General features: G+C 39.8%; 2 protein-coding genes across 6 annotated transcripts; one reads left to right on the top strand and one right to left on the bottom strand.

The window, feature by feature from the left end:
* Positions 1–1891: 1891 nt before the first annotated feature.
* On the top strand, positions 1892–19145 carry kcnn4 (potassium intermediate/small conductance calcium-activated channel, subfamily N, member 4; the record flags this gene model as incomplete). 4 transcript variants are annotated; one of them, XM_079692397.1, is made up of 10 exons in its annotated part: positions 1892–2412; positions 6782–6877; positions 8188–8624; positions 10808–10949; positions 12908–12925; positions 13441–13551; positions 15679–15800; positions 16941–17010; positions 17590–17756; positions 17886–19145. In XM_079692397.1, exons 1-10 carry the CDS (start codon positions 2008–2010, stop codon positions 17887–17889), a joined length of 1572 nt encoding a protein of 523 aa, XP_079548523.1. In that variant the 5' UTR covers positions 1892–2007. The 4 variants fall into 4 exon arrangements, with proteins under 4 accessions (XP_079548523.1, XP_079548526.1, XP_079548525.1 ...); XM_079692400.1 differs by lacking the exon at positions 6782–6877; XM_079692399.1 differs by lacking the exon at positions 12908–12925.
* Positions 18558–21944, bottom strand: LOC307046177 (uncharacterized protein). 2 transcript variants are annotated; one of them, XM_079692395.1, is made up of 2 exons: positions 21856–21944; positions 18558–21075 (listed from the first exon to the last, which is right to left on the bottom strand). In XM_079692395.1, the coding sequence occupies exon 2, from the start codon at positions 21012–21014 to the stop codon at positions 19275–19277; it is 1740 nt and encodes a 579-aa protein (XP_079548521.1). In that variant the 5' UTR covers positions 21015–21075; positions 21856–21944; the 3' UTR covers positions 18558–19274. The 2 variants fall into 2 exon arrangements, with proteins under 2 accessions (XP_079548521.1, XP_079548522.1); XM_079692396.1 differs by lacking the exon at positions 21856–21944 and adding an exon at positions 21610–21849.
* Positions 21945–22109: the final 165 nt, after the last annotated feature.

The following is a 22109-nucleotide window of genomic DNA, read 5'->3' as shown; positions in this document are numbered from 1 at the left end:
CTGCACTACAGAGTGTGCAAACAATTCTATTTTTTATGATAAATGATAACATGTATAACGTTTCTTTCATGTTATTTTTTTTTCTACAGAAAAGGTATAATGTGTTTTGTGACCTGGTAATTTAAACAAAGCTTTAACGTCATATTTAAATTAGCTTTTCCACCAACATTGGAATTTATGTTATCAGACGTATCCAAATCAATTGAAAAGTTATGTTCCTGAACATCTAGTTCCGTGACCATGCTCCTCTGAGACTACTCCATGGAGCTATATCAGGGTCATACGTTTTGATCATTCCAAAAAAAAAATTGAAATAACTTTTCAGGTTGAATATTATTTTGATTTAGTTCTGCAATTTCTTTGAATGAAATATTTATTTTCACATTTCACTACATATTTTGATATTTGAATCCTTATTTTTTTCAGTTCCAGATTTTACGTTTACAGATTCAAAACATCATTGTTTCAGTTTAAAATCTTGTTTTTTCAGGTTTCACATTTTTTTTCGCCTTCAGATCTTTTTTCACTTTCAGATCTTTTTTTTCGCTTTCAAACTTTTGGCCCTGATGCTGCTTGGGGGGCGGGGCTTACCAAAGAGTAGTTTGGCATCCTGAGTGACAGGCCTCCCTCTGTCATGTTGCCTTCATGGATGTTAGGTAGCGCGAGAAATATAACTCAACACTTTCTATACACAATACTCCCGTGATTGGTGGTAAACCAAACTGATACCAGCGTCAAAGTTCCGTTAAGCGAGCTGTTGAGCATCGTATAGTTCAGAATCAGAATACCTTTATTAGTCCCACAGAGGGGAAATGTACGTTGTTACAGAAGAAAAACAGCCACATACAGCTTAATGTTACATTATGTTACATAATGTTACATGCATAACATTGTATTAAAATACAATTTACAAAATACACATCCTGTAACAGTTCTGAGGATTTAGCAGCCAGGTATTGCACATAGTTGGCATTTAACAGCAAGGGGTGTTATAGTCTGCGTTGTTGTGTGTGTGGGGTGGGGTCTACTAGGGGCCGTGGTGGTTGTATGGTCTGACCGCTGCATGAAGGAAGGACCTGTGGTCTGTCTCCGTGAGACAGCGGGGGATGGCGTCAGGTCCACCAGAACAACCTGTTGGCTCGTTGCGGATACGTAATTTCACATTCTATAACAGTTTATTGCTCTTATACAGCGATTGTTGCCAACTACGATGCTCAACAGCTCACTTAACGGAACTTTGAGTATCACGGGAGTATTGTGTATAGAAAGTGTCGAGTTATATATATTTCTCGCGCTACCTAACATCCATGAAGGCAACATGACGGAGGGAGGCCTGTCACTCATGATGCCAAACTACTCTTTGGTAAGCCCCGCCCCCAAGCAACATCAGGGCCAAAAGTTTGAAAGCGAAAAAATATATCTGAAAGTGAAAAAATATCTGAAGGCGAAAAAAAAATTGAAACCTGAAAAAACAAGATTTGAGACCTGAACAAATTATTGTTATGAATCTGAAAAGGTAAAATCTGCAACTGAAAAAAATAAGGATTCAAATATGTAGTGAAATGTGAAAATAAATATTTCATTCAAAAAATTGCTGAACTGAATCAAAAAATCATATTCAACCTGAACAATTATTTCAAATACTTATTTTTATTTTGAATACATCAATGTGTTTTTCAAAGTCCAGGATAAAAACTTGAACTTTCAAATAAATTGTATTTTTTGAAAGATCAAAACCTATGACCCTGATATAGCCTATAGCTCCATACTACTCACGCACAGCACACAACGAATTTAATTGGGGAGAGACTGACAATATTAGCGAATGCAAAAAAGGGTACATCGCCCACTGCAGTGTGCAAATGGCATCATTACGCGTAACCACGCCACACCAGTTGGTAGGAGTGTTAAGGTGAGGGTGTGTTAAGCCAAGTGTTTTGGTAAATCCGCTACTTCGATGAGCGTCAAACGAGAGAAGGGCCTGGTACACAGTGCGCCCAGCGGACTATGCCTTTTCCAACTCGGGAGGAATGCAAAGGGGAGACCGGACAGGCAGAGCACGGAGCGACGGACAGCGGCGACAGGGAGAGAGGGACAGGCAACCGCCTCGCATGCGCTTTGGAGATGGAGATGACAACCCGCAGTCTGCACGGCGACTCCAAACTGGACAGTGTGAATTGCGATGGCTTGATCAACCGAAACGGAGGAGACTCCGCAGAAGTGTCCGTGCCGCTGTCACTTCCCGGGAAGCGGACAGCTCACATGGAGGGAGACGACCTCTACAGACTGCGAGACAGAAAGTTTTTATTAGAGGATAAAAAGCGACTTTGCGCATTGGCTCTGGGGACTGCTCTGCTCGGGATACTTCTCACAATAATCCACGCCGAGATATGTCCCCTCGTTTATACACCGGTAGGTTATTTTAACACGGACCTCATCATGATTGAACTGCACAACAAAATCATATTATTAGATTGTAAATGTTTGAAATGTGACACTTGTGGTTGGCATATTTGATCTTAAAGCCATAGCCTTACAGCATGTTAGCCCATCCCGGTTTTCACTGAAAATGTCAATCTCACAAATCAAAATGTATGAGTGACATATTACACTCTCTGCAAGCATTTCCATGGATAGATTAACGTATAGCGTCCATTTTCATCTACATTTGCGAAGTACTATCATTTAAAAAACATTACTTGTATCCTACTTTGTGTTGTCAGCTGGTCGAGACACCTTGGTGTTGGTCCTTGAACGCATCATCAAACGATAGAATATCTAGAATATCATCAGTGGATAGAAAAACTGTTAACAATTGGTCTCCTTCTTCAAATCTCCTCTTATCCAACTCCTGGTGTCGCAGTTACAACTCTTTTAAATAGTTTTTTACTTATACTTTTTATAGAACGGATACAAATAAATGAATAGGCCTACGTTCATATTTAAACATGTCATCTTTTATTCACAATATATTTCAGAAACGTAATTGATCATAAATGATGCAGAAAACCCCCTCACACAACTAGCTGTATTTGTTATCATAACAACTTCCTTGATTAGCAGAGCCTCATGCAGCACAACAGCAGAGCCTGCACCTGGGCTTTGACCCCCACTGACCTGCTGATTAGTTAGTCCATTTCCAGACACATTACTTGGTAGCACAGCTTCATGACATTAACATGCAGATCTCAGTGGATAACAATGCCAGGCCACACAATCAACAAATTATTAACTCCCCTGACTTCCTACAGCACACGCCAATTCCACATGTGGAAAAAAGTTCTCATGCACGCCACAAAATACATCAGACCACCTCCGTGCTGTGAAGTCAGTGATTGATTACAGTGTCAAAGAGCCCCCACATTCATCAGCTACAATCTTTTGAAAAAACCTATGGAAATGACCTTCCGTGTTGAGAGAGTTGGACTGGGAGAAGCATGGTTGTGAAATTAACGGCTCTGGTACGAATATGACATTACTATTCCAGTTTACAAATACGAACCAAGAACAGGTGTTGTCTGTCTGTTCTTAACAACAGGCATCAGCTTCTGTACCATGGAAAAGCTGATGCACTGGAAAAAGTTTTCTTTGCCGCAGTCAAAGCATATTATTTTGGAGAGGCAGCGTTTATTTTTTAACCATGGCATTATATAACTGTTTTTAGCATTCATCTTTAAACTTCATGTGATGTCATTAAGTCATGAGTGTGACCTGCGAGATCTTTCTCCCCTGTGGACTGACATATAGGGGCTGTATACGGCATCCCTGCAGTGGCCTGAAGCACACTACAGCATTATTGTTTTTTCTTTTTAAAGCCATTTTAAGTGCACTGCAGAATATTTTGGAGCTTGTAGGCCAATCAAATCTAACAGCAGTCTACAAAGTGATATATTTAAATGACCTTTTAATGGTTATGCATGAAAAACAGGGGTATTTATGGAAAAAAATCCACATTTCACCTCTTCCCCTACAACTAGAATGCTCACGGTACTTCGGGCTATCTTTCCACATCATTTAGTGTATAATTAGAGTGTTTGCATGGCCGGTCTGAAGGTCTCTCTGTCTTGAGTTTGACTGCACTACAGCCCGGAGTGTGCTCACTTTTACCTGAATGCAACCTTGTGTCCTTTTTTTTTACAACTCTTCAACAACTTTTCTGGGATGACACATAACAAATCAAACACTATCCACACATTGAGACGTCCTGTTTTAAAGATGGGGTAGGTCATTTTGGAGAAACCAGCTCGAGTGCGCTAGAATTTGAAAATACACAGCCGGAAAACATCTGCCACTTCCTTACAGAGCCCCTAACACACAAGAACGCGCACATGACCAATGAGTGCACTAGATAAGTTTGTGCACGAGATGGAAGGCTGACAGGCAGGTAGGCTATCCAGTTCTTTTAGCCGGCCCGGCTAAAAGGATTGGTCGTGCTTTTAACAGTACTACGGCTTTCACAGATGACGTTTTTTTATTGATTTTTTGTCAAAGCACTTAAGATATTCATTGCTATCGGGAGGTTAAAGGTGGGGTCGGTAAGTTTGAGAAAAATAAAAGCAGCTTAGTGGAATTCAGCCATCATTAATTTCCTTCTGTGTTTTTCTTATCATGGCAAGTCAAAAGTCCAGATTTTTCTGGGAGGGGTGATGAGACTCTGTATCTGACCGTTAAGATGAAAAGCAGCAGTAATTAGAGGACCAGGACGGCCTGTTTAACAGCGTGCAATGAAGTGCCCTACTCACCTTGGGTTTTAGGACAAGTGATCTGCAGGCTTTTGTTGTTTCTGAAAGCTTATCAGCCACACCTGTCCTGTATAGTGTCTACCTCTTCAGGGCTTTAATTCAAACAAAAATAAATACAGTAGGTGTCACCAAATAGTTTTTTCAAGTTACCCTTTATCACACTAACATGTGTTTTTGTTTGGTATTAACAAGATTCGCAAAGGTTGTACGCGCTGTGTATCTCCTTTCCTATGACTGCCCAGCCACACCACACAAATAGTCTTGTAGGATATTGTTTCTTAGCCTTTCCTTAAAGGAGACCAATCATGCTATATTTGAATAATATATTGTAGGGCCATACCTATATAAGGTATATTTATACGTTTTTTTTCAAAATACCAAACATATAATGCATTTTAGCCATACCTCATTTTGCTCTATTTTCCTCTCCTCCACCCTGTCTTTGCATGCGCTGCAGCTGACCACGGCCCCCTGCAAAGGAGGGGGCTGAGTTACGAGCGTCATGTTTCCATGCTGTTACCATGCTGTTACCATGCCATGGCAACCTCTCATTCCCCTGATAGGTGGAGAGTTGGCCATATAGGCGGAGCTCCTCGTCACTGACGTCAGACTATTTTCAAATCTGTATCAGTTTGTATCAGATCCGTTCCAGGCCCTTTTTTTTTTTTCGAGATTTGGGTATGGAGGAAAAGACAGACGGTTGTGTTTTCTGACACTTCGTGAGTTCCCTGACACACCGGGGACACATATTCATCTATAAAAGACGTACAAAAGTGCATTTTGCATGATAGGTCCCCTTTAAGTGAATTACAGGATACCTCAACCTTCACGAGCAAAATATTATATATGAAAGCTAATGGAACCACACCAACTAACAAACCAAATAAGAAAACTTTAGTCAGATGTATGTAGTATTTCTTTGGCAAATATTTATTCAGTTCAGTTCTTACGAACCAGACCACCTTCTATTGCGCTGGATTTAGTTTTTTTCTTCTTCTATGCCTTGGGTGGCCTGAACTGATGATGGCTCAATGTCTGTCCAAGAATATGAGAAAACTGAAACTGTGTTAAGGTTAACCCAGATTAGGTTCACTGGGCTCTAAATAACAGTTTTCAACATGTTGTTGAAATCTCTGTTATGGAGTGTGGTGAAATGTTTAACTTTTGTGGGGTCTTTTAATTAGCCCTGGACGAAATACAGACATGATGTGAACGTTACGTGAGAAACTGGAAAATGGCGTACTTTGCCAATGGACGTCACACCAAACAACCTACACGCTCAAGTTTCCTCAAGTTCGAAAGTTTGTAATTATCTTTTTTAACTGTAAACCACATGCAGCGGAACTGTTTAAAACTTCCATTGACGTTGCATGTTGAATGAAGATTAGGTTCATTTTAACCTGCTGAGACAAAGGTGGTATGACAGAGGCTGATGCTTAAATCATCTGTTTCCCCAGCTGTCAGTTTGCTGGATTGGAAAGTATTTATTTCAGGAGCAATCGTTACTGTAACCGAGTGGCTTTTATATATCCGTTTGCAGTACATTTCTGAACCAGTAATTCCACTTTCATCGGGCCTAAGAACTGTTAAATTAAGGTCTATCTGGAAAGGCACACATTTAATTGTAGCCACCAGTTATGTTCTTATAACACAATCAGCAGGATATTTCTTTAAAATTTGTTCTAAATTAAGTTTTATAGAAGGGAAATCTCTTGCACAACTTTTATTATGGTGGTTTACACAGTTTTAACAGCATTACGGATTGGAGAGAGATTGATTGGATTAATTGTGGAAAGCTCATTCAAACTACAGTAAAAGTAGCCTAAATGTTCTACGTACGAACTACTTACTTCTCTAGGATTCTGCCACAGTGGAATGTAAGTTTTGTACTGCAAAACGTCCATCAGGTCACATGTGCCTGCAGTGACAAAGTCTTACTAAGTCACTGTCTGTAAGTAAAAGCCTTGATAAAACCTTGATAATGGACAACAGTTACGGTAAGAAATAACTTATCTCCCATGTCTCCATTTCCTTCCCAGGGCTCAAACATTGCCTTATTCATCAACTGTTCCATCAGCCTCTCCACTGGGTGTCTCCTCATCCTAATCATAGCTTTCCATTATAAGGACATCAGGGTGAGTTTGGCTTTTCTCATTTCGTATGCACAAGGCGCCTTCATTGTGTTCTAGAATGTGAGTGGCAGCCTTTGAGTGTGCATGCACAGATGCATCATTGCCATATTTTGTGAATCACTTTTTGTACCAGTTTTTGTTTGTTCCTAATTAGCTTAGTTATGATGATAACATTTTTGGGAGATACTTAAAGGGCAATTACTTTAGAAGGATCAGTCCATAGATGGTAGCCTCAACAATCCTAATCTGTGTTAAATTTGCAAAATGCGTAAATAACCCGGGACAAAACAAGACAAAAAAGCCCACTCACGCATATACTATGTTGCAGCTGGGCTATTTTTCCAATCCACATGGCTCTCTGCCGTTGTGTGTGAACTTGATATACCTGAAGGGATTTGGTTTGAATTAAACAGAGTAAACATTCTTCCATTTGCCCTCATGCACACTCATAGCATGCATATCTAACAAAATGCAGTATGAACAACAAGTTCCGAAATGTTTTGGTCAGGCTTCTAGGTTTATACTCTCAACTACAGTGTTTTCAGTTTGGTTGCAAGTCACGTGTGTCTGATACAAGCAAACTTATTGCAAGTGAAAAGAGGAGATAAGGGCGGTCGAGGGTGGAGACACAGGCAATGTTTTGCGATGACTGATTTAAATATTGTATTTCAGATGTGACAAACTAAGTCAGCCAAATCATTAAGACCCTTAAAATCAGTGGAGGACAGGAGAAAGTTAACCTGCTTAATATTTTTATGCCCTTGACTCAACTGACCACAGTTAAGAAATATATTGACAGAAGAACACATTCTCATTTCTCAAGAATGAAATCATAGAATACAAGTTTCCTTCCGGTTTCCGTTAGATATCTGTGGTTTCACATCTTTGGAGATTTTAAAACCGTTGATCTTCTCACTGAGACACCGGACGTACTGTTTAGAACTTTTAATTGCATACAACAAAACAAATCCCAAGTTTCCGCAACTCCTGCATGCCACATAATGAGATTGGACAGTGGATGTTCTTTTTGAAAAAATATATTAGCATTTGATTTGCTGCAATGTTGTCCAGACAGAATTATAAAATATATTTAGTCCAAGGTTTAAGGAAACTCTTAGGAAAACGTAGAAAAATAAGAAATTAAGTTGGTGACAGTGAGACGATATTGAGTCTTACGTACAATATATGGTATACGTTTCAAAGTGAATTCCGTACATTAACATTCAGATGTGCTGTATTCTTACTACTTTCCATCAGCACTCTTGTACTTTTCTTCTCTCACTCTGTCTTTTCTCTCGTCCTACATCTTTCAGCTGTTTGTCATTGACCACAACCAGGTGGACTGGCGTATTGCCATGACCAGCCAGAGGGTGCTTGTGATCACTCTGGAGTTGTTGGTCTGCGTCATCCATCCTGTTGGCACATACTGGGAGGTGGGCCTCCACACAAACTCCTCTTCCTCAGCTCCACTCTGTGTTTCCATCCACCATGGCAGGGCCCTGATGGACATGGAGCTGCTGTTATCAGTCCTGATGTTCCTCCGCTTGTACTTGGTGCACAGAGCCATCCTGCTGCACAGCAAAGTGCTGCTGAGCGCCTCCTACAGGAGCATCGGCTCGCTCAACAACATCAACTTCACCTTTCGCTTTGTACTCAAGATACTGATGAACAAATACCCAGCGCGCACCCTGCTGGCCTTCATCCTCTTCTTCTGGCTCACTGCTTCCTGGATGCTTACTCTGTGTGAGAGGTAGGGAAGAGAACTGTATATGTGCAAAGGTACAAGTTTACAAAATATATTCAGAAATAAGAGACACTTGCATCAACCCTGGAGATTGTCTGTTAAAATGATGAGGGGCTTCCATCAAACATTGTTTTAAATGGGAAAGCCTTCAATTGCCAGTCTACCTTGAAATACAGTTGAATTCTTAAACTAATATAAATTACAGCTGTAAATTAAAAGAAAGACTGAAGAAGATTGACAGCCCTCTCATTTGTTTATGTTATCTTTGAAGCTACAGTCAGAAGATGAGCTTAGCTCAGCATGCACACTAAGAGCAGGCATAAAGCTAACATGGATGCTTTCCAATGTAGGGCAAAAGGGCCAAATTAAATGAGATTTTACGAGTGGTAATGTGTCAAACTATTTTCTTGCCTGAAGCAGTAACTACTTTACCTACTTTTTAACTACTTTAACTACTTTACTTTACTTTACTACCTTTGGACCTATGGAGTCAGGCTAGCTGTTTCCACATTTCCAGTGTTAGTGCTAAGCTAAGCTAGCAGTCTGCTGCCTGATAATTCAGGTTAGTGTACAGATATAAGGGCAGTATTCATTTTCTCCTTTAACTCTAAAAAGCAAACACTTGTATTTTTTATCCTAAGTTTTTACACATAGGCTACAGCTTAAAATAAAGCAAATCTTAAAATCCTTCTTCAAAGCTTAAACTTCACTTAAAATGTCACCAGCCTGCAACAATGTTCCTCTAACATATCTGAGTATAATCTTTGCTTGATTGTTTCTAGTTTTATAATAGAGCTGTTCCTGCTTAACAAATATTGACTGGACCTAGGTTGAAAAAGTAACAGCGAAAGAATGCCGGATGTTTGCTTTCCCCAATAATCAATGTGGATAATATTAGTTTTTGACACTAACATTCCTAACTAGCTGTATTACAGTGAACTGAATTTCTCTGTCAGGATGTCAGTTGTCAGGGGCTTTTATGCTCAATAGTGAATATAGAACTTTTCAAATTGTGATTCCTGAAAGATTAGACGTAGCACTCATAATACAGCACGCAATCATCCAAAAAGAAAACCGTACCTCCACCAATAATTACTTTATGTTTCTTTCACTGTTACTCTAAGGAAATGTAATGTTATTCTCATAGGTGCCTACATACATAAACCCACCGTACAGACTGTTACTATTTTCCAACAAACTTCCTCTCCCCGTCACCTACATTAGCATTTAAAACAACAACATATTTGGTAGTTTAACCATCCTCCTTAAACCTTGATAGTCAATTTGACCTTCCTGTTCAGAAGGATGTCCAATTAACTGATCTGATTATCATCCAATTTTATGTTGTTACTCTAACATTTTGCTGTTGAACACAAGCCAACTAAATGTCAACTTTATCCTCCGCAGACTGTTTGAACAGTGAGGTAATTGGTTCTTTTGAACCCTAATGGGAGGTTTAGCCTTCAGTTGCACATGTCTTAGTCTGGTATGTTTTCATTTATCAAAAGTCATAAAGAGCTTAAGATTGATAGCTGATAAGACCACCAAGCCTTTTTAACGCTGAGTTGTTACACCAGTCGTGCTGCTTACCACCTCCAGGAGACAGTCGATCCCTCACACACTTTTGTAACATCTTTGTGCGGTTTCTGCTAAGTGTACAATGGACTTGTGCTTTTTATGGATTTACAAGTTTACTGGTACACACTTCCTGACTACCAAAGTACTGTCGAGCATCTGTTCTGATTACACAGTTTGATTAACAGACCACACCTTTATTCAACTAAGAAGACTAATTGTGATACAAGGATATGTTTCATTTATTGCTGCAGCTAAGACATAAAGTCCTATATAACTGCAATCATACAATGGTTCCCAGAAAAGACTAAGTCATTCGAAAATAATTGAAGAGAAATTGATTGATTGTAATGAATCATTTAGTACACTTCCAGTTTCTTTGTTCCAATGTTTTGCTATTATTACCTAAGGAATCTTAAGCAATTTTACAGTAGCTAACATGGAAATATAGAATTTTGTCTAAAAGCAATTTACCAAATGGATAGGGTGGATGATATCACAATAAAATTATACTTCACTTTTTACTCTCAGGGTGTTTGTCATTCTGTTTGTAATAGTTATCACTTAAATATGTTTGGTTATTTAATACCATTCCTACTTTTTCCATCCTGCAGGCAGACCCAGGTTGCCACAAACACAGGCCAAATGGACACGGCGATGTGGCTCATAGCCATCACCTTCCTCACAGTGGGTTATGGGGATGTGGCGCCCCACACCAGCTGTGGAAAGGCAGTGTGTCTCTTCACTGGAGTCATGGTTAGTAGGTTGGGTTGCATCTTGAGAATCATATTATTAAAAATGAGATTTGAGATTGATTATGAAATACAAAGTATTTGTCAAACTGTGTGCATGTTGAAGTACATAAAGCAAGTGCCGAGGCAATTACTGTATGTGCCGTTTTAATTTCTAGTACTTGCTTTGACCTCCTAACAGCAGCAGTGGTTTTATTTCAAAATACATTAAATGCTTACTTTGATAAACACAAAGAACACCTTTTCTTTGTTCCCTTCTGTATGTGTTTTTTAACGAAAACTCCTTACAAAATGTTTTCTCTGCATGCAAAACCAGCTTGATAAGGCACACAAAACAAGATGTTCTGTAACTGTTCTTCTTCTCTGTTTCTCTTAAATATTCCCTCTACTTTCTTTTTATATTAGTTTAAGTTCTATTTTTCTAATTTTCCCTTGTTTTCTGTTTGATTTGATTTACGGTAATTTGAATGTTTCTATTCAGTTCTATTCTGTTATGATTAGCTCCGTTTTGTTCCATGTGGTTGTGCTATGTTCCATTCCTCCTAATATTTCATGTTCTGGATTATGCTATAATATTGCCTTCTGTTCCGTTCCATGTTGTTCTGCTCTGTTCTGTTCCACATCACCCTCCCTGGTTTGTTTCATTCCTTTCCGTTTTGGTTCTGTTCCATAGCAGCAACTCATCCTCCTTTTTCCTATTTAGTTTTTCCCATTTGATATCAGGTCAGTTCAGTTTGGTTCACTTTTCTCCTGTGTCTCTAGTGTTCCATCCCAGTCTATTCTGCACTAGTTATCTTGGATACATATACGCTTTTGCCCAGCTACACACCCTAGCGGCGCTGACTGACCTGAATGCCTTCATTCCCTTGTGTGCATGATTTAGATCACAGCTGTATATTAATGGCTGTTGCTTGTGCAGGACCTTGGTGGTACCAGGCACTCACACAAAAAGACTGTGGGAGGGAAACTGTCAGCATGCAGTGGGCCCTGTGCAGTCCACACAAAACATCTGCATGGAGTGTGATGTCATTGTTTTGCTGCCCAAAATGGCTTTTTTCTTTGCCATACCACACAGATAACTCTGAAAATATTGCTTAATTGTTTATCTCCTAACATAGAATACAATCATTAAAGTAGCCCACAGAGAAAGTATAGAAAAAATGATAGTCCATTCAAATGGTAAGATGAAGAAAAACGTTTTTTTTCGGTGACAGTAAGATAATATTGTAATGTTATGGTATTGCAAATAAGAAGAAGGTGAATACTAATAAAATAAGGAAGGGAGAGTCAGAGATAAAAACACAAAGGGTTTTCAAGTACAATAAAAAAAAAAGTCACTGAAAGCATGAGTAGCCATGTGTTTGAATATTCAACAGACTAGGCCTAGGTTGACTGCCTCACCTCTGCTGCTTTAAATTATGTTACAAACAGATAAGAATCTGGATGTGGGAACGAGTCCAGTTCAGACACCTCCGTGACAGAGTGGAAAACAATCTTTCCCCTCTCTCTCTCTCCATCTCCCTTGTTTTTATAAGCTTCCATCCTTATATGGGAAAACTTTCCACCATATCCATTTTTAGGTAGTTTATTGCATTTGGCAGCAGTACAACCGGAGGGTGTGCCAACCTGTGCCGTGATTTGGGGAAAAAAGCCCTACTCCCACCAGGGCAGTTTTGGGAGCCAGAGACTGGCACTCTCACACCTGTAATATAGCTGAACGCCTCTATGCTCGACTCCAGCCATAACTCAATGTCCAGCTGTTTCCAGGGGCTCACAATGCTGTTTACATCACTGTGTGTGGATGGATGCAAGGAAAGAGTTTATACCTCCCCGGTTGCACAGAGGGTGTAATTATAGATCTTTCGTAGGTGTTGAAGTGATGGTAAAAAATAGATTTTAAACCTGTCCTTTCTTTTCTAATTCTTGATCTTGCTCTCTTCTTTTTATTCTCTGTAATGCAAGCTGAAAAAAGGAAAACAGGTAAAGACTTTCATCATTATCCGTGGTGGACATGAAATCATCGCAGCGATTTTTCTAGGTTTTCTATGACGTATGTATGTCTGTGAATATAAAGTTGTGCAGCCTATCTAAATCCTCACCGTCATTCAGTAGTTCCCTGTACAGTAATAGCACACAGCTATTCTCAGAGGAAACCAGCACTATAACAGTGGCACAGAGGCATGTGCTTAACCATTGAACTCTCTGTGTAAATATAACTATGATTTATTGGACAAAAACCATATGAGGTATGCAGATCAACATCCAGATTTCTAAAAACGTGATGTTCCCATGAGGGTAACACACACGATGTACTGTTTTTAGACAATGTCAGGCTTAAAAACATTGTACAAGTTTCTCTTGAGTGTTGCCTTGTTGATATCACTACAATCTCCAGGATCAATGGCAAACGCTCACATGTTTATTAAAACTCTGTTGAGAAGATGGATAGTAGATTCATCAGTAATTGTGCCAACTGACGGTGTGTTGTGTTTTAGGGTGTAGCATGCACTGCCATGCTGGTGGCAGTTGTTACTAAGACGCTGGCGTTGAACAAAGGAGAGAAACATGTGCACTTCTTCATGCTGGACTTCCAGATCTCTAAAAGGGTAAGTGAAGTTATACAGCAAATGTGTGTTTAATTGTCATAGTTTATATATGAAGAACAATCACCAATTTCTGAATTTGCACTTTCTTGATCACAAATGTGACTTTTGAATGTAAGTACATGGCCAATTTTCACTTGCTGTTTCTTCTCTTCAGATACCAGTATCCTTCTTTTATGTTTTGGCCCATTTACTACAATGTATACATATAATTGACTTTCAAATTCAAAGCGTGCTGTAATTTTTGAGATTTTCCCTTTATTTTTCTGTTTAAAAATCAGCTTGCAGAAACTTGAAACGTGTTTAGGTTAGGAAATCCATCACAATGAACACTATTTATTTTTGTCGAGGTCACTGGAACATTGCGTGTTAATGCAGCTGTGGTAGTGCAGAATGATTTGAAAAATCTGTTCTGCAAAGCCAGACAACAATAACATAACTCAATAAAAAATAAGTAAAACGCTTTGTTATGCTTTGGAAAATGCTCGTCAGTCATTTAAAATAAGTTATTTGCATAGAATTGTCTTTAACTTGTACAATCCTGGTGGTTTGATAAAAAACAAAACAACCATGGAGCAGAATTAAACAATTCTCTGTGGAGAATTTACAATCAAACGTTGGATAAAATAAAACCTAATGACATCACAGGCTCACCTACATCTGTGACAAAAACATAAAGATATGAAGAAAATGTATGTCATGTGTGAAAAAAGGTTCTCCATCAGGACCTCTTCAACTTGAAAACAGTAGCTCTTATTTTTGTCATAGTATTGATCTAATAATTTAACAAACTTCTACTTGTACTGCCCCCCTCCCCTACATCTGAGGTTGCAAGACAAATAAGATGAATGACAAAGTATGGAGAAGTCAGGAGGGAAGCATCACTACTTTCCGTGTCGTAGGCATGTTTTGGTTTTCTAATCTTATTGAATGATTTTTTCCTTAAATAAGAGACACCAGAGGACAGAATAGTGTGGGAAAATAGGGGGGGGAAACCTAACCCCTTTACAGCATTTTCAAGGCGTTAAACAGAGGAAATCATCTGATCTCTGTCAGGAAAGAAACTTGTGTCAGTTCAGGACTGTGCAGCGATGGGCAGGAAGCCGGTTGAGTTTACGTACGTGTGTGTTTGTGGGTGCGTGTGTGTGTGGAAGTGGCTTGGACAGGATTCAGGTTTGCTTACTATTAGTAAGAAGGAGGTGTCTGATAAATAAACACTTGAGGAAACAGTGTCATAAAGCCAGCAAAGTGGCGTAGGACTATACATAATGTGAATTGATTGATATAGTTCCTATCTTAGTGTCAGTTGGTGCTCTGTATTGAGTACTACAGCTTCTCACTGTAAGCCAGTGTCGGACTGTAGGTGCACTGCTTCGGAGGATACAACCATTTCCTTTCTCCCACTGGCTGCATCCTGTCACAAGGTGCATCTTTATGCCTTGCTTGCGTGTGTGTGTGTGTGTGTGTGTGTGTGTGTGTGTGTGTGTGTGTGTGTGTGTGTGTGTGTGTGTGTGTGTGTGTGTGTGTGTGTGTGTGTGTGTGTGTGTGTGTGTGTGTGTGTGTGTGTGTCTGTGTGTGTGTCTGTATGAGTGTGTATGAGTGTGTGCATCCTGAGCTATCTGGTGAAGTCCAGATTTACGCTGATGGGAACAAGGGAAGACATCTGGATGCAGACACTGACAGCCCCTATTAATAACCCTCACAACAGGGCCCGAGTGACATCATCAAAGGGCACTAACGGTGATTTGGGCAGGAAAACAAACAGACGTGAATAGAATCAAAGAGAAAGGTGCAAAAAGGTGAAACCTCACTTCTTGTCTCTTGAGTGGCCTGTTCAAATTCTTGTATTCAAGCTTTTTTGGGAATACAAGACCTTCAAAGTTGTGTTTTATCTTAAATAATAATCATAGTGCAATTCAACTCAACAGGAAAGACTATCTGGATTGAATCAGCTGCCTCAGATGACTCATACTTTTACTTCCTGTGCTTAAATGATTGATATGAACCAGATTCTGATGAAGAAAAAAACACAATAAGCACCGTGTGTTGATTTCAATCAAGCTTGCAAGTTTAAGTGACTTTACCTTGATGGTCTTATAACCCTGTTTGATGTTTCTGTCTCTTCACCAGATCCGCCACGCAGCTGCTAACGTGCTGAGGGAATGCTGGCTTCTGCACCGCGCAAACCTGACAAAGGGCAACCGCGGTGAGCACCGAAGACACCAGAGATGCCTTCTGGAAGCCATCAGAGTGTGAGTTACTGTATTGCAAGGAGAAGTAGCTCCAGGCAGGATGTCTGGGTGTGTGTCTTGGCGAGAAATGTAAGTTAGTGTTGGGTTGGGTATATCACGGGTCATTAACTGGTGCTTTCTCACAGAGTCACAATTTGTAATGTGTTATTCAGATTAATAATTAGATTTGTTGGCCTCATGAGGGCAGGGCATGTGTGATCAAGGGACGGGTACACCCTTCCAATATACAGGTTTCAAGGCAAGCTTTGTAGACATGCTGACCAATAACTGACTAATACAAATGTTTACGTTCTACTTACATTTAGTCATTTACTGTTTAAAGTAATACACAACCTTCCGAGACACTTATTGAGAGATTTAAAATGAGGAGATGTCATTATTTGCACACAGTTGTGTCTTTTGGTTACCTCTAAGAACAAGTGCAGGAAGTCCACAAGTGTGATTGCATGCCTCATTATCCTGACATCAGTGTGTAAGTGTGTGTTTGCCTAGAAGGGAAGGGGTTGTACTTCCTGCTTAACACCGGGCAGAGTTACTATAAATAAATACACTGTGGAAAGTAGGAGTGTTAGGCATCCACATTTTTAAATGAAGAACATCATAATGAGACAATTACTCCAATACCTGCAGAGAATGACTGCTTGGTTGCAATATTGGTTTCCATTTTTCTTTTTTTGGTGGGGTTTCGTCTATCCCAGACACGCCAGATACTAAATTTAGCCCTTTTCCACCTTTATATGTCAAAAAAACTCCCAGCGAATGTTTTATAGCTATTTAACAATCACAGCATGACTCCTGCATGTTGTTGGGAGGTGTAATACACAGTTGTCAGCATATTCCTCTGCTCCACAAATCAGGGGTGTTGTGTTGTGCCAGGGCTTTTCTGTTTGTCCAAAAAATAGGGAAGTTCCCTCTGTAGATGTGCACGTCAGAACTCATTGGAGCTTTTATCTCTGCTAGTTGTATCATATTGGCTTCTGTTTAATCTATACATACATCTTCCTGCACTACAACATGAGATTACTTTCAACTGTTTTACTTTTCTGTGTTTCAATGAAACATTTAATACATTTATATAATTTCATTTCCATTATTTTTCCAACATGTGACTGAGATCTATCAACCTTTCTTTCTGCACAGATTCCGGCATTTACGCCTGAAACGAAAAAAGCTGAGGGATTACGTCAGTGAGATGGTGGACCTCCCGAAGGTAGTCGACAGCTGTCACAGGAATGTTTTATCAAAAGGGCTAATGATGACAAATATCCCCATAAAACACTCACTACTTACATTTATGCAGTATTTTGCAATCTGCTGTTTATTGCTAGATGTTCAGACACATTAAATGCTCGTTAAAAAGAACTATATAAAATGTCTCAGGAGTCATTTGTGTCAGGAATTCACAGGCCAGAAGACTTTTCCATGTGGAATAAACCCAAGATTTAAAGATGTTGCCCAGTGAGCACTAATGTTTAATTTGTGCACTTTAAAATGCATTTCCTGATTGATTCATATGATATATTGTTTTTCCAGATTAAGTGCAGCCTTTGTAACCAGATTTGTTGATGTTGGCGTATTTTTCTTAAAACCAAGTTTCTTAAGGAAGTGTCAAATGGAGTCTCACACTTTCTAAGTTGGCAGCACTGGGATGGTTTCAAGTCCGACACTATCGGTCGAAGTTTCCCTATAAATATAGAACGTTCATTTAAAATGTGTCTCTACACAATATTCGATTTATGGCTGTAGTTCAAGAATCTTTCAATCTGTTCTGTGTGGCCATTTTTAATAGATGCAGATGATCATGTGCGACCTCAGTGCCAATTGGAATAACTCGTACCGGGAGCTGGAGCAACGGATCCACTCCATGGAGCAGAAGCTGGACGAGCTGAGTCGCTGCTTCCAGCAAACCTCAGAGATGTTGTCTCATGTCCTACGCCACCGCAACACAGAGATCAGGTAAACAACACTAACAGGAGAGCTGCCAGCGACGTGGAACTGATCTGCTACCAACAAAGTGTATGGTGTGGTATCTGAGCTGCATAATGAAAACTATTAGTATCATTTATTTTCCTTTTGTTTTTGCAGGTGACGTTTCAACAAACAATTATATCGGAAGACAGTATATCGTCATATCAGTGTTTTCATCTACAGTATACATGAAAGTGAGACAGTGACTCCTCTCCACCTGGAGCTGCTCCAGACTCTTAACTTACTGAACAACTTGGAAGACTACTTTCTAACCATCTCATCTTCTGGCCCTGAGCTGAGTGCACAGCACAATGAGTCTGTACAATTCTACAGATTAAAATAGGACTTCCATTCACTGTGGGAGAATCACAGTGCATTTTTGTATATCTGTTGTTTTCAGCTGTTATATGTGTGACAGTGTACACATAACTGAGTTAATCTCAAACAAGGACTGGGGAGAGCTTTCACAGAGCCTGTTCTCTTAACTGCTATTTGTAAAGTTTCAATGATAGACTCTGTCACTGCCTTATTCCTGTGGAATAAGATACATTTTATTTTTTGTTAATTTTATTCTAAGTTTCTTGCAATGTTTCACAGTGTAAGCCTAATCAGTTTTGTAAAGAAATCTCCGGCAGGTCCTCTTGTATTAGCCGACAGTTTCATGGTTACATATTGTTTGCAGGTTATTATATTATAATCTCTTCCAATCTGTATTGTTCTGCTTTCTTCTAACCCCCTCAAATGGTCTGTGAATTAAATGGTATGCTCAAACAAGAGAAGAAACTTCAATCAAGGATTGTGGTAACTTTATTTCAATCTGAAAATCATTGAGCCTTAAACAGTAGTCCATTCAAACTCTTGGATGAATGTGTATGTGTTGTGTTGTAATCATCTGATGCATCAAAAACATGCTCTGAGAGTGAGTTGCCTTCAGTACCCCACCAGCTCCATCTAGTGGATATTATTTCAATAAACATAGATAATACTGAGGACAGTTGACATGAAGATTATATAACAACCATAAAATAGGTCAAATGCTATTTTCAACCTGAACACCAAGGCCTGTACAATGTCTCACACAACATGTGAATTATCTGCAGTGAAAACAAATCAAGAGGACTCAGAAACTCACTGGTAAATGTGAAACTTCATGAAAAAAATTAAAATAGCAAAACTGGATGAACTCTCTCTCCAGAGTATAAACTGGAGTGTTTTCATTTAACCCAATACTGAACAAAGTGCATTGTGGGTTAATTTGTACTGGTGTATGGTCAAAATAACTTGTTTCTAACATTGTTTGCTATGTATCATTTGCGGTGAAAAACATGTTAACAACCATCCAGGACATGCTTATAAATAAAAGCCATTACAAATGTATGTGAGTTTGCTTTGATTTTGTCTTAAAAAGACTTTGATTCAACACTGTTGTTCTAAAGTGTTGTGCAGAAAGCTGGAAAGGAGTAAGTTGATCAAAGCAATGGAGGAACCAAGGATGTGTCTGCTTCGTCATTTCACCGGCTTCTTTAATCGTTTCGCTTTTCTCCTGTTTTTAATCTGGTGCCATATGTAAGCTGAAGGCCTAAAAAAGAGCTGTCCGCAGTCACATGTAAAAGGCAGTCTGCACTTTTTCTTAACTTTACATTTCCGAGTACTTCCAGAACGGTGACTCTTCTGAGACTTGCCCTTCATGTGCTCGGCTAAGAGTTTGGCCCCTGTGAAAGTGTCCCCGCAGCCGACACAGATGTAGCTCACGGTCTCCGCGTGCTGAACGCAGTGCCGCAGCAGGTGCAGCCGGTGCTTGAAGGCTCGGCCGCAGGGGCACCGGTGCGAGCGCGGGCCTCTGTGGAGGTAGCGGTGGCTGATGATGAAGGAGGGCTGCCGCAAGATGACCCCACACTGCCTGCAGGGGTAGGAGGCCTTGGAGCGCCAGCCCTTGGTCATACGTTTCTTCAAAGCTATGTCCTGGCTTTTGTTCTTAAAAAGGCCCACAATGGTGGTCGATGGTGGGCTGACAGGGTGGGAAGCAGCAGTGGCACCCGATGGGACAAACACATGTGTAGACAGAGGTTTACCTGTGCTAGAGGAGGAGGTCAACAAAGAGGAAGGAATAGGGTAGAGAAAACCAGCCCGGGTCTGTGCATCACAGAATTTCCCATTCACCTGGTGGACAGCATGTTGACTACTTATGGCTTGCGTGCCACCTAGTGAAACCTTTTTATCTGTCAACGCTGATGCATCGGTTAGAATGCACACCTTGGTGCTGACCACTGATGTGTGAATTCTGGTGATGTGGTTTAACAGGCTCTCCTCAGATCTAAAAAAGGATTTGCATATCTTACACACTTGCGGCATTGAATCGACACAAAAGAGGAGTAGATCCAATTTGGTTCCCTTGGGACACTGGAAATGCTGTAAGGAGTTCTCCAGGGGGAAAACCTGGGCACAGACTACACAGGAATACAAAGGCATGTGGTGTTCTTTAAGATAAGCCTCACTTGTAAAAAGCTTCTTGCAAACTGTACACGGATATTGTACCTTTATACCACTACAGTGCAGCAAATGGAGCTTCATTGAACGGTATGGCCCTCTACCACATGCCTCACACATGGATTTGGAGTCCAGACTATGAGAAGAGCCACTAGAACAATCAGTAGAACTTGAATCACCATCTGACTCGAGATCCTCTGGACACAAGTCTGAAGGGTTAAAGTGTGTCTTCATTTCTTCATCAGATGCAGTGCTTGATGAATCCTCTGCTTTCTCGCAATCTATTTCATCATCTTCAACCATTGTATACTCTATAATGTTTTCATGTTTCCCAGCCATCTCAGGCTTCATCTCAATTAGTTGTTTAGGCCTCGATTTTGACAGTGAGTCCAACAGCCCTAACTTTGTGATTTGCTGTGCAGTCTTGTTGTTAGGAAAGTTGTCACTATTCTGACTCGGATGTATGACCGAAGAAATCAAAGAGGGAGTTTTTTTTAATCCCAAGCAGCTAGCCTCTGCATGTGTGTTCAATTCCCACACGGAACTGAAACCCTCATGACACTTTTCGCAGCAGGCTGGCAAGTGAACATTATCCAGGTGCATGGAGAGTGATGTCAAGCGTCGGAAGTTAACCTTGCAGATGTGGCAGGTGGCTTTGTTGTTGTGGCTTTTGTAGTGGGAGATCAACGTAGTCAATTCGCTAAATTGTTTGCCACATTCCCAACATTTTTCCTTTGTTTTTGTATCATCCCACTCCATCCTTCCTCGCTGCTCGAGTCTTCAGACATGAGGAAATGGTCGAGGATAACTTCTAGGTGGTCTGCAAAATCAGAAAGGAAAGAAGCGCTTAAAAAACAAGTTTGGGAAATACTCCTATAGGCATCACAGTCAACAGGAATTGTTGTATTATTATTATTAAGTAATTTATTTAGATAAAGATGTAGCCAAATGTCAGCTATTAAATGTGTGTCAAAGAGCTGAAAGAACTATAAGAGTACAGCCTCACTGAGATGCTAGCATGTGGAAGGCTGTTGATTCTCTTATGGCATTGTCTTTGTGTTATGCTATTGTTATATAATTGAAATGATGAGTCATTTTAAAGTAAAAACACAAAAAGGAATTTCAAGAGGTGTATACAATTGTCTCATTGTTAAACAGAAATGATTACATCCAAAAAACGAACTATAAACTAACTATAACAACAAGTGAATACAATAATTATTAGGTGCTTCAGTTCTAGTGTGTGTAACTTTTTAGAGTCTTGTATAACTTTCGAACAATGCCCGGTTTATCACGTATGTAAAAATACAACTCTGTATATTACCCCTGTACAGTAAGTGGTAACGTTATTTACCTCCGTCCGCAAGTGTTGGACTAAACATTGCCGCCTGCAGCCCAGTGAACGTTTAAAATAGTTTGATAAATCCAAAAAAATAAGGTAACGGTTGGTCAAAGACAGTGAACGTATCTGATCAAATCGAAAAATCGAGCGATAACGTCAACTTGTATGTAATAGTTTAGGTCCTGTCTCAAGCTCATCCATATGTACAGGCGGGGATAATACAGATACGTTTAGAGTACATTACAAAAATAATCATACTTAAAATTCAACATTTGAAGACATCCGAAATATGGTTGATGGCGTCCTCACCAAACTCCTCAGTCCATATCCGGCTAAAACCGGAAAAGGGGCGGCTCTATCTCCCAGAATGCACCAAAAGTTCTGTTCAAATATTTCTCCAAACTTCGGGGAATTATTACTTTACTTATCTTGAGCAAAAACTTGATGACTAGATTACCTCAAATATATTTTAGACTTTTTAAAAAATCAGCATGGGGGTCTAACGTTTATTT

This window comes from Notothenia rossii (genome assembly GCF_949606895.1).
Source record: "Notothenia rossii genome assembly, chromosome: 7".
NCBI classification, from domain to species: domain Eukaryota; kingdom Metazoa; phylum Chordata; class Actinopteri; order Perciformes; family Nototheniidae; genus Notothenia; species Notothenia rossii.
Note: the sequence above shows the minus strand (reverse complement) of the source record. Positions and strands in the feature narration are given on the sequence as shown.

Coding starts and splice junctions, on each gene's coding strand:
- LOC307046177 (XM_079692395.1), bottom strand. CDS start 21,014: ATGGAGTGGGATGATACAAAAACAAAGGAAAAATGTTGGGAATGTGGC.